This window comes from Gekko japonicus, unplaced genomic scaffold (genome assembly GCF_001447785.1).
Source record: "Gekko japonicus isolate JY-2015 unplaced genomic scaffold, Gekko_japonicus_V1.1 scaffold1765, whole genome shotgun sequence".
Taxonomy (NCBI): Eukaryota; Metazoa; Chordata; class Lepidosauria; order Squamata; family Gekkonidae; genus Gekko; species Gekko japonicus.
In genome coordinates, this window is record NW_015165296.1 from 358075 (window position 1) to 372597 (window position 14523).

Genomic DNA, 14523 nt, shown 5'->3' on the forward strand with positions numbered 1-14523 from the left:
AGAAGGAGGAGGAGGAGGAGGAGGAGGAGGAGGAGAGATTGGATTTATACCCCGCCGTTCACTACCCAAAGGAGTCTCAGAGCGGCTTAGAAACTCCTTTCCCTTCCCCTCCCCACAACAGACACCCTGTGAGGTTAGGTGGGGCTGAGAGAGCTCTTGACAGAAATTTAAAAAACAGAACCGAAGTAAAGTCTCAGTGTTGACGCGACACATTCAACAATGCACCACTCCACAGTAGGATTCCTAGTTTCAGCAAGTGATACATGGTAGGATAGACCACAGTCCCTAATAATTTATCCAAATAACTTTGTGAAGCATTCTGTACAGTGCTACCTTATCAACCGCACAGAAAAGCCATTTGGAATAATTCGGTTTTGCATACACGGTACAGCAGAGAATTAGTCACTCTTGACAAAACTATTTACAAGCAAACATGAAGAAGAAGGAGATGAAGAAGAAGAAGAAGATAAAGATGAAGAAGAAGAAGAGGAGGAGGAGGAGGAAGAGATTGGATGTATACCCCGCCCTTCACTCAGAGTCTCAGAGCGGCTTACAAACTCCTTTCCCTTCCCTTCCCCTCCCCACAACAGACACCCTGGGAGGTAGGTGGGGCTGAGAGCTCTTTCCAGAACTGCCCTTGAGAGAACAGCTCTGACAGGACTATGGCTTGCCCAAGGTCATCCAGCAGCTGTGAGTGGAGGAGGGGGGAATCAAACCCGGTTCTCCCAGATTAGAGTCCGCGCACTTAACCACTACACCTACTCGGCCACCAGATCAGGAGACAAACCGCTTTGAGCAGTGGTTACCTCACAGACGCAAAATTGGCCTGACAGAGTCCTCAGAACTTATATCATTGGTGCAGGCCCATTCAGAGAACGAGGAATCGGATCAAGGGACTGCTTCAGTCACATCCAAAATGGCTTACTTGATTTCCGTTTGGCCTCCCGCCTTCCGCGCTATCTGCACCAGCTCCTTCCCGTACCGTTCTTCCGCCTGCGCCCTGCGAACAAAACACTTTGAATTATTTTAAGCTGAAAGTCATGCCTTTCTCAGTCATGCGGGAGGTCTCTTGCCATTTGGGGTTGGTCTAAAACATATTTTTGGGGAAAAGAGGAGGAGGAGATTGGGTTTATACCCCGCCCTTCACCACCCAAAAGAATTCCTTTCCCTTCCCCTTCCCCTTCCCACAACAGACACCCTGTGAGGGTAGGTGGGGCTGAGAGAGCTCTTTCAAGGACTGCTGGTGAGAGAACAGCTCCGAAACAACTTGTGACTGACCCAATGTCACACCAGCAGCTGCATGTGGAGGAGTGGGGAATCAGACCCTAGCCACAACACCAAACTGGCTGTCTAGTTTATACCCTGCCTTTCTCCCCAGTGACAACCCAAATCAGCTTACATTCTTCTTCTCTTTATTCGCACAACAACACTGTGAGGTAGGCTAGGCTAAGAGGGCATGACTGGCCCAAGGTCACCCAGCAGGCCTACGTGTCTCAAAGCGGCTTACAATCTCCTTTCCCTTCCCCTCAACCCCAACAGACACCCTGTGAGGTAGGTGGGGCTGAGAGAGCTCTCCCGAGAACTGCTCTTGAGAGAACAGCTCTGAGAGAACTTGCAACCGACCCAAGGTCACACCAGCAGCTGCCTGTGGAAGATTTCAGGATGAGGCTTGTTTTGGACGGCTTTTAGATGGTTTTATTTATGTCGTAACTGTTCTTATGTTTGTCTTTTGAAAGCCGCCCTGAGCATGCTTCGGCAGGGAGGGCGGGGTATAAACCAAATACAAAAGGAAGTAAAATAAAAACAAATAAAAGAAATATCCAAGCGGATCAAGAACCATGTTAGTCAACCCCGTCTCTTTCCTTTCCTGCCCGTCCTCTCCCCTCCCCTCCCCTCCCAATTCTCATCATACCAGCACCGATACAAAGACATCATTTCCATCGATTGGGAGAAATCTTTGCTCACATCTTTTAAAATAGCTCTGGAGCAAAGGCGAGAGGCTTTATCTCCTCTGACTGTTTGGTGATTCATTTGGCCGTACAGCGTTTGTCAGATCTCGAAAGCTAAGCAGGGGATGGCTTTCCTTACTTTGTTTGGATCATCTTAAGTTAATGTAGGAGTGGTTTTTTCTCAAGCCACCTCTGTTCGTCTCTTGCCCTGACCTTGCTGGTCTGATCTTGTCAGATCTAATAAGCAAAGCAGGGTCAGATTGGCTATTTGGGCACTCGGTCTCTAAAAGGTTCACCATCACTGCCCTACGGGGGTCGCCATAAGTCGGCTGCGACTCGACGGCGCTTTCCGCCACCACTGAGATGGGAGACCAGCAAGGAAGAGGGGTGGTGCTACGCAGAGGAAGGCAACGGCTAACCCCCCTCTGCTCATCTCTTGCCTTCAAAACCCCACGGGGTGGAGCTTCATGGGTTTGCCATGGGTTGGTTCCAACTCAATGGCACCCTTCACCTCTTTAACATTGACTCATCTGCCAATCGATGTGATTCAATACACGGTGGTCTACCGATGGGTTGGGGGCAGGCGGCACAAGTTTTCACACTTCCACAGACTTTCCTTCTTTTATTACCTCTGCTTGATTAAGTCCTCCACGTCTTTGCTCATCTTCCTCCCGTCGAGTAATCGCTGCAGAAGGACCTCATATCCAGTGTGAACGGTGATTTCTTTGCACTGGGGAGTGGGAATGTTGAAAACCCATTAGCAAGCGCAATTCCCGACCACTGTTCCCTCTAAGCTGGGTTAGTGTGAGCTAGCTCACAGTTTTTTAGCCTCCAGCTCACACTTTTTTTGTCTCGGCTCAGCAAGGATGGCTCCAGAGCATACTAATTGATGCAGTCGCCAAATCCCTCACTCACACCTTTACTGACAGTAGCTCACAAAGCAGAATTTTTGCTCACAAGACCCCACAGCTTATTCGAGGAAACATTGTTCCCGACTGTTGTAATCCACGAGAGCTGTGTCAGTTTTGAGAAGGGGGGGAGGCGGGATGGAAGTGTCTGTAGGATTACATTGCAAACAATCCTGTCACTAGTGCAGAATGCGGAGTCTTGAGACCGCCGCCTTCCATTTTTCAAGTTTCTAGACCTCATGGCAGGGGTTATTAATGTGGAAACATGCAGGGGAATCACCGTAGGACAAATTTTTGCATCCGCGCCCTGATCTGGATAGCCCAGACTAGCCCAATCCCCTCAGATTTCAGAAGCTAAGCAGGGTCGGCCTTGGCTAGTATTTGGGAGGGAGACCTCCAAGGAATTCCAGGGTCGTGACACAGAGGCAGGCAATGGCAAAACCACCTCTGAAACGTCTCTTGCCTGGAAAAAAACAAGTCTAGCTCACCACCTAGTGGTGCATAACACTAAAGAGCTAGAACGTCTAGCTGCCAGACAATCTTAGGAGGTCCTGGCTGTTCTACACACAGTGCCATACGATAATCATTATTATTTCCACATCCCTGCCCTGCCCTGTTTCTTTACTGTGAGTGAAAGGGGTTTGTTACGTTATTAGGATTGCAAATTTATTTATTTTATTTTATTTTATTTTTTCAGATTTTTATTCCATTTGGTGTAGTGGTTACGAGTGCAGACTCTAATCTGGAAGAACCGGGTTTGATTCCCCATTCCTCCACTTGCACCTGCTGGTGTGACCTTGGGCAAGCCGTAGTTCTGTCCGAGCTGTTCTCTCAAGAGCAGTCCTCGAAAAAGCTCTCTCAGCCCCGCCTACCTCACAGGGTGTCTGTTGTGGGGAGGGGAAGGGAAAGGAGATTGTCAGCCGCTCTGAGACTCCTTCAGGTAGTGAAGGACGGGGTATAAATCCGGTCTCTTCTCTCTCTTCTTCTCCCCAAACGGGCTCAGGGCGGATCACAACAGCAGAGTCATAGACTCATTACAATAAACAACAGAGTCATAGACTCATCACAAATTCGAGTTGGGAAGTTCTTGGAGATTTGGGGTGGATCTTGGGGAGGGGATGTTTTGGGAATGAAAGGGACCTCAGTTTGTAACCTAGCAAAAGATGATATATTGAGACTCGGGGAAAGCAAATCTTTACTAACAACTAAGAAATGTATAAAAGATCAGGAAAAAAAGAAATGTATAAAAGATCAGAGCACTTTAGTTCAGTTATACAAGCACGGAGAGTATGTTCTACCCAGGGTTTTTTTGGCACTTCTCCATCTCTAACCACCCCAGTCTATGTAAAAAATTTAACAGTTTCTCCTTACGGTACAGCTGACAGTGTTCCCTCTAAGCTGAGTTAGTGTGAGCCAGCTCACAGTTTCTTAGCCTCCGGCTCACAGATTTTTGTGTTAGCTCAGGAAGGACGGCTCCAGAGCAAACTCATTTATGCAGTAGCCAAGTCGCTCGCTCAAAACTTTAATGCCAGCAGCTCACAAAGTAGAATTTTTGCTCACAAGACTGCACAGCTTAGAGGGAGCATGTTTGAATGCTGTCCTATATGGGAGATATTGTGATCTACCTTATTTGGACAGGCTTTGCCAATGTGGCCTGGAAAAGGTCGACCCCTTGCCCCATATGATATTGGAATGCCTTTATTATAATTTGTATCATGAATTATAGATGGCCTCTGTTTTAAAAAAATTGCCTTCTACCTTATCAAAAGATAACACAGTCCCTTATCTGTTTGCGGACAGAGATCCAAGGATTACGCCGAATGTGTCCAAGTATCTCTCCACTATATTTTCCGTAAAGAAGTAAAGACTCCTTTTTTGCTGCTCAAGATCGCTGGATCAAAGGAGCTTGAAAGAAAGGACCTCAGTTTGGTATAATACCATACAGTCTACCCTCCAAAGCATCCATTCTCTCCAGGGGAACTGATCTCCGTAGCCTGGAGGTTGGTTATAATTCAGGGAGAGGACCAGGCCTCGCCTGGAGGTTGTAATTCCGGGTTATGCTTGCCAGATTGGATGTTCTACCAACAGCAGAACCAAGAGGACGGTTTGCTAAAATCCAGGGGTCATTTCCTGCAGGAGCGCACAGGAGCGGCGCTCCGGCAGTAAAGAGTCCAGGGGGCGGGCACATGCAACAAGCCCCACCCCCTGCTCCCAGCAGCCCTCAGTCAGAGCAAGAAGCAGCCAGGTAAGTTGCAGAGCTCCCCCCAGTCCAAAACAGTCCAGTGGCACCTTTAAGACCAAGTTTTATTCAGGTACCAGTTCTCCCTCCTCTGCGAGGACAGATCTGCACGTTCCCCCCCCCCAATAGCTAGCAATCCAAAACAGTCCAGTGGAGCCTGAGCAGTGGGTGTTGCCTTCTGACACACTTCCGGTTATGTCAGGGGGTGTGGCATATGCAAATAAGTTATGCTACTGAGTTATGCTAATGAGCTCCTGCACCTCTTTTTCTACGAAATGACCCCTGCTAAAATCCCATTTTCAGACCATTTCTGTGGCTGTGAATCTGATGCCACAGAGACTGTAGACCACCGTTTATTATTTTGGGATCCCCGTCTGCAGGGATCTTCGGATTATTCTGTCCAGATATCAGCTTTCTGTCGAGTCCTGGGTGGTACCTTCATTGTTAGCGGATTCTGACCCGGAAATAATCCGATCTCCAGGTATTTCCCAACCCGGAGCATGCTACCTTGTGGCCTTTTTCTCCCTTGAGTGGACATTCCAAGCAACCAACAACAGGATGTGAGAAGAAAGAGGAGAAAAAGAATTAGGTGAATGGCCCCGGGCTAAGCAAGATCAAGCAAAAAATCAAAACTACAAGTGTCCCCTCTTAGCTGAGTTAGTGTGAGCTACCTCATAGTTTCTTAGACTCCAGCTCACAGATTGTTGTCTTAGCTCAAGAAGGATGGCTCCAGAGCAAACTCATTTATGCAGGAGCCAAATCGCTCGCTCACAACTTTAATGCCAGTCACTCACAAAGAAGAATTTGTGCTCACAAGAGACCACAGCTTAGAGCATGGGTGTCAAATATGTGGCCCGGGGGCCAGATTAAGCCCCCGGAGGGCTTCCGTCAGGCACATAGTGGAACTGGCCATCTTCTGCTGCTGCTGCTGCATCATAGCTTGTTTCGCCAGGCTCTCTTACTCACTCAGCCACTTCATATTTTAACCTGGGTCCTAGACTCAAAACTCTGAGCATGAGATTTCCGTGGTGAATGTCAATAAATCAAAAGTAGGTTTGCCAGCTTACAGAGCTAATGTTTTAAGCATGTTTTTATTTTAAGTTTAAAAAAAAAGCCCTTTGTGTTTGTGTCCTTTATAAAGTTTATATCTTCGCTACCTGGCATTACCTTTTATGACACACAGGGCCCGGCCCAACAAGGTCTCTCATTTATGTCAGATCCGGCCCTCATAACAAATGAGTTCGACACCCCTGGGTTAGAGGTACTTTGGTATATACGGATTAGGTTTCCAAAGAACAAGCTGGGCCAGGAAGCAACACAGCAAGGTTTGCAGTGAGATCTTGCATCTCTTTTAAATTAAATCTCAATATCTACATAAATTTACATATATACATACATTAAGGAACCTCTGTGTCTCCTTTTTGACACCACCAATAATTGCACCTGACCTGAAACGTAGGAAAGGACTTCTCCCCTCCCCCCACCTGACCTTCTTTAATCTTGCCCTTGGAGCTGTAAAACTGGAATAAATGTATTTCTCCTATAACTTTCTACACACACACACACACAAAATAGCCTCCAGGGCAGCTTCCAAATGCGATGCAGAATAATAACATTAAAAGAAACCAAAAGAGTAGGCTGGTTTGATCTCATCAGATCTCAGAAGCTAAGCAGGGTCGGCCCTAGTTTGTACTTGGATGGGAGACCGCCGAGGAATCCCAGGGTTGCTATGCAGAGGCAGGCACTGGCAAACCACCTCTGTTTGTAGGCTCTGACCTGGACAACCCAGGCTAGCCTGATCTTGTCAGATCTCAGAAGCTAAGCAGGGTCAGCCCTGGTTAGTACTTGGACTGGAGACCACCAAGGAAGTCCAGGGTTGCTACGCAGAGGCAGGCCATGGCAAACCACCTCTGTTTTCTGTCCTGACTTGGGTGGCCCAGGCTAGCCTGACCTCATCAGAGCTTGGAAGCTAAGCAGGGATGGCCCTGGTTAGACCTCGGATGGGAGACCACCCAGGAAATTCCAGAGTCGCTACGCAGAGGCAGGCCATGGCAAACCACACTGGCTCTTCTCTTGCCTTGAAAACCCTGTGGGGGTCCCTGTGAGTCAGCTGTGACTCAACAGCAAAGGGGTTTTTAATCCTTCCGTTTCCAGTAGGAAGGTCAGCGCAAGAGATACAAGCAATGCTCCCTCTAAGCTGTGGAGTCTTGCGAGCAAAAATTCCACTTTGCGAGCGACCGGCATTGAAGCTGCGAGCGGGCGATTTGGCTGCTGCCTCAATGAGTTTGCTCTGGAGCCCTCCTTCCTGAGCTGAGGCAAAAATGTGTGAGCCGGAGGCTAAAAAACTGCGAGCTAGCACTTAGAGGGAACACTGGACACAGCCAACTTCAAGGACTGGATCACAACCCTCATCCCCAAAAGGAAGCTTCTCGGTACATCTGCCAGTTTTAGGGATGCCAACCTCCTGGTGGGACCTGGGGATCCTCATCCCCTGGTGGCATATGTGTTTTTTCCTTCCTCCGTTTTGCTCTCTGAACAACCTGGCGAGATGGGTCACTCCAGTCGGGTTGCCAGCTTCCAGGTGGGGCCTGGAGATCCCCTGGAATGACAATCGAGCTCCAGACTGCAGAGATCAGTTCCCCTGGAGAAAATGGCTGCCCTGGAGGGTGAACTGCATGGCATTATACCCTGCTGGCGTGCCCGAGCCCTGCCCTCACCCCTACCCCCCAAAACTGCAGGAATTTCCAAACTCAGAGCTGGAAACACTATAAAAGGGCTGCGAAAGTTGTCACCCAACAAGCTTTCTGACAGAGTGGGGGTCTGATCCCAGTCACCACCAATGTTCCCTCTAAGCTGTGGAGTCTTGTGAGCAAAAATTCTACTTTGTGAGCTACCGGCATTAAAGTTGTGAGCGAGCGATTTGGCTACTGCATAAATTAGTTTGCTCCGGAGCCCCTCCTTCCTGAGCTAAGACAAAAATGCGTGAGCCGGAGGCTAAAAAACTGTGAGCTAGCTCACACTAACTCAGCTTAGAGGGAACACTGGCCACCACCTCCAGGTACCAGCCCATCGCTCTAACCACTCCACATGGGCTGCCAGTCGAAGCTCCAGTACGGGGACCACAGAGATCCGTTCCCCGGGAGAAAAGGGATGCTTCGGAGGGTGGGCTCCGTGGCCTTGTGCCCCACTGAGGTCCCTGTCCTCCCCAGGCTCCACCCACAAATCTCCAGGAGTTTCCCAACCTGGAGCTGGCAACCCCACCCTCTCACCCCTCGCTGGTGCCCGGGGAGGGCCTGGCGACCCTGTCTGCCATACTAGTTGCTTCGGGGAAATATGTTGTACGCTACCCTTCCCCCCCACCCCGATCAGAAAATCGACATACAAAAGAAGAAGGAGTCACGATACAAACAGGGAAACCCGAGGATGCCAACCACGAAGCGACAGAACCCAGAAATGTTTGAAACATTTCCTGACAAGACCCAGCAGCAGCGAACTGTCCCGCTTCCCCCACGATAAAGGAAAATTTTAATTTCTCTACGGAGAGAGAGAGGAGAGAAGACGCCAGACTTGCCAGTCTCCGAAGGAGGCAGGGAAAGCTCCCAAAATTACAACCGACCTCCAGACTGCAGAGAGCAGCTTCCCGGTGGTGCTGGACGCCACCAAGACCCCTCCGTCCCCCACGCTCCATCCCCAAATGTCTAGGAGCTTCCCCAACCTGGAACGGGCAACCCTACTTGCCAACCTCCTGGTGGGGCATGGGAGGAGGAGGAGGAAGAGGGAGAAGAGGAGGAGGATGAAGAGGAAGAGGAGGAGGGGAGGAGGAAGAAGAAGCGAGAGAGGAGGAGGAGGAAGAGGAGAAGGAAGAAGAAGAGGAGGAGGAAGAAGAAGAAGACGAGGGGAGGAGGAGGGGAGGGAGAGGAGAAGGAAAAAGAAGAGGAGGAGGGAGAGGAGGAGAAGAGGAGAAAGAAGAGGAAGAGGAGGAGGAGGAGGAAGAAGAAGAAGAGGAGGAGGAGGGAGAGGAGGAGGAAGAAGAGGAAGAAGAGAAGGAGGAAGAGACGAGGAGGAGGAGGAGGAAGAAGACGAGGGGAGGAGGAGAGGAGAAGGAAGTAGAAGAGGAGGAGGGAGAGGGAGAGGAGGAGGAGAGGAGAAAGAAGAGGAGGAGGAGGAGGAGAAGGAGGAAGAAGAAGAAGAAGAGGAGGAGGAAGGAGAGGAGGAGGAAGAAGAGGAAGAAGAGAAGGAGGAAGAGACGAGGAGGAAGAAGAGGAGGAGGAGGAGAAGAAGAAGAAGAAAACGAGGGGGGAGGAGAGGAGGGAGAGGAGAAGGAAGAAGAAGAGGAGGAGGGAGAGGGGAGAGGAGGAGGAGAGGAAAAAGAGGAGGAGGAGGAGGAAGAGGAGGGAGAGGAGAGGAGGAGGAAGAAGAGGAAGAAGGAGGGAGAGCAGGAGAAGGAGGAGGGAGAAGAGGAAGAAGAGGAAGAAGAGGAGGAGAAGGAAGAAGAGGAGAAGGAGGAGGAAGAAGAGGAGGAAGTGGAGGGGGAGGAGGGGGAGGAAGGGGAGGAAGAAGAAGAGGAGGGGGACGAGGAGGAAGAAGAGGAGGTGGAGGAGGAGGAGAGGGTTTTTCCATCATGGACAAAATAGCTGATCATATTTCAACCATCGAATCCACTTCAGGTTACTGTAATTCTAATTTATTAGACAAATGGCTTCCCTTTATGGATTACTTAGCACAGTATCATTCTTTCAAATATCATAAGACAAACAAATGGTATAATGAGATTCTGGATTATCTTTAAACGTATTTAAAAATACCTGTCGGTAATTATAAAATTGCTGCTTGTTACTTACTAGTCCTCCTATAGATAGATTATTTGAAGGGATATATTTTTGAACATTCAGCTATGACCATTTTGACATAATTCACAAATGCTGATGAGAAATAATTGTTATTTATAATAACTTTCTTATAATAAAAATTATTTCAAAAAGAAGAAGAGATTTTATACCCCCGCCCTTCACTACCCGAAGGAGTCTCAGAACGGCTTACGATCTCCTTTCCCTCCCCCTCCCCACAACAGGCACCCGCAGTGTTCCCCCTAAGCGGAGTGAGTGTGAGCTAGCTCACAGTTCTTTAGCCTCCGGCTCACACATTTTTGTCTTAGCTCAGGAAGGAGGGCTCCAGACCAAGAGGAAAATAATTGATGCAGCAGCCAAATCGCTCACTCACCACTTTCATGCCAGTAGCTCACAAAGTAGAATTTTTGCTCACAAGACTCCGCAGCTTAGAGGGAGCATTGTGGCAGGTGGGGCAGAGAGAGCTCTGAAAGAACTTGTGACTGACCCAAGGTCACCCAGCTGGCTTCATGTGGAGGAGGAGTGGGGAATCAAACCCGGTCCTACAGATTGGTGTCCTGCCCCTCTTAGCCACTACACCACACTGGCTCTCAAAGATCGTCCCCCCGGTGGAAACAGAAGCTTCAGAGAGTGGTATCATATCCCCTCCCCAAACTCTGCCAACCCCCGGAAAGTGCCCCCAAATCCTAGGAGATTCCATTTCGACATCCCTGGGGAGGCATAGCCCAAGATAGGGGCCCACTGCGGAGGAGGCCCTGCCTCTAGCACCAACCAGCCACTGCACAAACTTCCGCCAAGCTACAGAGACACCCGAAACGCCGGTCCGAGGCCGAGAAAGCAGTCGAATACGCCAGCAAACGTTCACCCAGTTTCCTGTTCGGCTGAGACCACGTTAGTACACCGCACAGGCCTTGCAGCTCCACAACCCAATCGTCGTGAGCCGTTTCCAAAAACGAGGGATCGTAACGGCAACCTACGCCCGCCATCCGGGGTCTGATGCAGGAGACGCCGGCGAAGGCTTGAGGGCTCCGCTTCTCTCCCTGCGTCCCCCTTCCGTCTCCAGCTGCACCACTTCACCCCCTGAGAAGTGGAATCTTTTTCATCTGGTTGACTCATTGGATGGAAATCGGAGCCTGTGACGGCTGACCCTCTTTTTCCCAGGGAAATATCATTGCCTTTGAGAATACACAAAAGCGGCTTTCGAATGAGTCAGGCCTCTGGGCTTACAGGGCTTGGCACACCAAGGGTCCTAGATTCGATTCCCGATGCCTCCATTTCAGGGGTCTCCATAGGAGTGCCAGCTCCGGGTTGAGAAATCCCTGGAGGTTTTGGGGGCGGAGCCTGAGGAGGGCGGGGTTTGGGGGAAAGGAGGGACTTCAGTGGGGTATACTGGCACAGAGTCCACCTTCCAAAGCAGCCATTTTAGCCCGGACTAATGACCTCTGTCACATGAAGTGGATCAGTTATAATCCCAGGAGATCAGGAGCACCTGAAAGACTAACAACCTTTGTGGCAGGGTATGAGCTTTCGTGAGTCACTGGTATCCAGTGTTCCCTCTAAGCTGAGTTAGTGTGAGCTAGCTCGCAGTTTTTTTAGCCTCCGGATCACACGTTTTTGTCTTAGCTCAAGAAGGATGGCTCCAGAGCAAACTAATTTATGCAGCGGCCAAATCACTCTCTCTCAGCCCCACCTGCCTCGCAGGGTGTCTGTTGTGGGGAGGGGAAGGGAAAGGAGTCTGTAAGCCGCTCTGAGACTCCTTCGGGGAGTGAAGGGCGGGGTATAAAGCCAATCTCTTCTTCTTCTTTTACCTCACAGGGTGTCTGTTGTGGGGAGGGGAAGGGAAAGGAGTTTGTAAGCCGCTCTGAGACTCCTTTGGGTAGTGAAGGGCAGGGTATAAATCCAATCTCTTCTTCTTCTTCTACCTCACAGGGTGTCTGTTGTGGGGAGGGGAAGGGAAAGGAGTTTGTAAGCCGCTCTGAGACTCCTTTGGGTAGTGAAGGGCGGGGTATAAATCCAATTTCTTCTTCTTTTACCTCACAGGGTGTCTGTTGTGGGGAGGGGAAGGGAAAGGAGTTCATGAGCCGCTCTGAGACTCCTTCGGGTAGTGAAGGGCGGGGGACAAATCCAATCTCTTCTTCTTCTCGCTCACAACTAGTAGCTCACAAATTAGAATTTTTGCTCTGCCACAAATTTTGTTAGTCTTTAAGGTGCTACCGGACTCTTCTTTTTTTCCTACTTTTTGAGATACAGTGACCAGAAACGTGTCCCCGCAGGTCTATGTCCTGAAATCATTCCGAGATTCAGCTAGTAACAGCGACACCGGTATCGGCTTCCATGTTTTCTTTTCAAGGACTTCACCGGGAAGAAGAAAAGAGAACTGTAACATTAGATCTTCGGTTAGGGAATAAGGAACTTTTTTTTTTTTAAGCTGTTTCAATGCGAAAGTCGTCCTGCACGTTCTGCGGTGCGGTTAGGTTCTTGCAAAGGAAGTGAATTGCTGGCATTACACTTTGGTTGTGCAGTACGATTGAAACCCCTCAGATCCAGGACTTCTCACATCCTGCTGTTGGCTGACTGAGTCATGCCAGCAAACCCTGAGATTTGCAAGTACGTTGGTAACTCCCCCCCCCCGACCCCAATGCTCTGTAACAGTCTTCCTGTGGTGTTTGGGAAAGCCAAGAAGGAGTTTGCTCTTTCGCTGAAAGATGTGCCCGAAGTTCTCGATTGTGTTGTCTTTGGGGCAGCAAAATCGGGTTTTCCGCTCTGGGTTGGGAAACTCCTGGAGATTTGGAAGGACGGAGCCTGGGGGGAGGGGGGGTTTAGGGAAGAGAGGACCCCAGCAGCGTATAAGGCCCTGTGGGGCTGAGAGAGCTCTTGACAGAAACTGCTCTTTTTCAAGAACAGCTCTTATCAGAACTACGGCTTGCCCAAGGTCATCCAGCCAGGTGCAAGTGGAGGAGTGGGGAATCAAACCCAGTTCTCCCAGATTAGAGTCCGCGCACTTAACCACTACACCAAACCAAGAAGGGAATAAAGCAAGAGAAAGGGACTGATCATTAGAACTGTCCCAGAAGACTGGACCTATGAGTCTGGAAACCTGCTGCCTCCATCTAGTGTTGGGAAGGCCACACCAGACCTCTCCTGTGACTCCTTGGCAAGAGAGACTAATCCCTTTCCTTGTTAAATCTGAAAACCAGGCAAAGGTTGACTCAGACAACTGGGGGGGGGGGGGGGGGTGGGTCCGCGCACTTAGCCACTACACCAAACTGGCTCTCTAAGGGCTTTTTTGGTAGAAAAAGCCCAGCAGGACTCATTAGCATATTAGGCCACACCCCGTGCCTTCCCTTGGCTTGCCCGGGAGCCCCGCGGCTGTGGGGAGACCAGGCAAGCCCCCCCACCTTGAAGGGAAGGGGAAGCAGTTTAACATGCCTTCCCTTGGCTTGCCCAGGTGCTCCGCAGCTGCGGGGAGCCCGGACAAGCCGGCCCTTAGACAGGCCGGGGAAGGCATGGGGAGATTTAAATGCCTCTCCGATCCTTCCAATTAAATGCCTCCCCGATCCTTAAATGCCTCCCCGCCCAGGGGGGGGTGTCGCACTCCAGGCCTCCCCTCTGTAGACTCTGGAGCCAGCCGGAACTCCGTTCCTGTGCGTTCCTGCCCCAAAATAGCCCTGGAACGAATCCAAGTCATCTGGAGATCACTTGCAATTCCAAGAAGCTCCAGGTCCCACCTGGAGGCTGGCAACCCTGCAGCGAAACCAGCGGAGGAGAGAGGAAGAGGCGAGAGGTCCATGTGGGAGAGTTCCATAGAGTTTGCGCCCTGGTAATTGTGCGACAACAGCCAGCGTGTTGCTGTGGTTAAGAGCGGCGGACTCTAATCTGGAGAACCGGGTTCGATTCCACACTCCTCCACATGAAGCCCGCTGGGTGACCTTGGGTCAGTCACAGAACTTTCTGGGGTCTCTCAGCCCCCCCCCAAGTCTAGCTCACCACTTTAGTGGTGCATAACGCTAGAGGAGCTAGAACTTCAGGCTGCCAGACAATCTTCGGATCTCCTGCCTGTCCTACACACAATGCCGTACGATAATTAGTATTAATTGTGCAAAGAACTGTCTGCCTTTCATCTCCCACACGTATACACCACGCGCCCTCTCTGGGAGGGAAACTGGGAGGTCACCACCGCACCCTCGCACCCAACTCTAGGTTGGGAGATTCTTGGACATTTTGGAGGAGGAACCCGGGGAGGCTGGGGTTTGGGGAGGGAAGAGGCCTCAGCAAAGTATAATTCTGTAAGAGTCTGCCCTCCAAAGCAGCTGCTTTTCCCCTAGAGAACTGATGTGTATCATCTGGAGACCCTCCTCAGGCTCCACCCCCCCAACTAGTATTTGGATGGGAGACCTCCAAGGAATACCAGGGCTGTGACGCAGAGGCAGGCAATGGGAAACCACCTCTGAAGATCTCCAGCCTTGAAAACACTATGGGGTCATAAGTACATAAGAGAACATAAGAGACGCCAGTGTTGGATCAGGCCAGTGGCCTATCCAGTCCAACACTCTGTGTCACACAGTGCCAAAACTTAGGTA

At 50.3% G+C, this 14523-nt stretch overlaps 1 protein-coding gene across 1 annotated transcript in view; it reads right to left on the reverse strand.

Annotated features, from left to right (window-relative positions):
- PSTPIP1 (proline-serine-threonine phosphatase interacting protein 1) overlaps window positions 1-14523 on the reverse strand; it is a 57075-nt gene that overhangs the window by 39529 nt on the left and 3023 nt on the right. The window contains exons 2-3 of the mRNA XM_015410375.1: window positions 2579-2679; window positions 926-1000 (exon numbers count right to left, since the gene is read on the reverse strand). Of these exons, the coding sequence (XP_015265861.1) occupies window positions 926-1000; window positions 2579-2679 (176 nt within the window). The remainder of the gene's footprint in view (window positions 1-925; window positions 1001-2578; window positions 2680-14523) is intronic.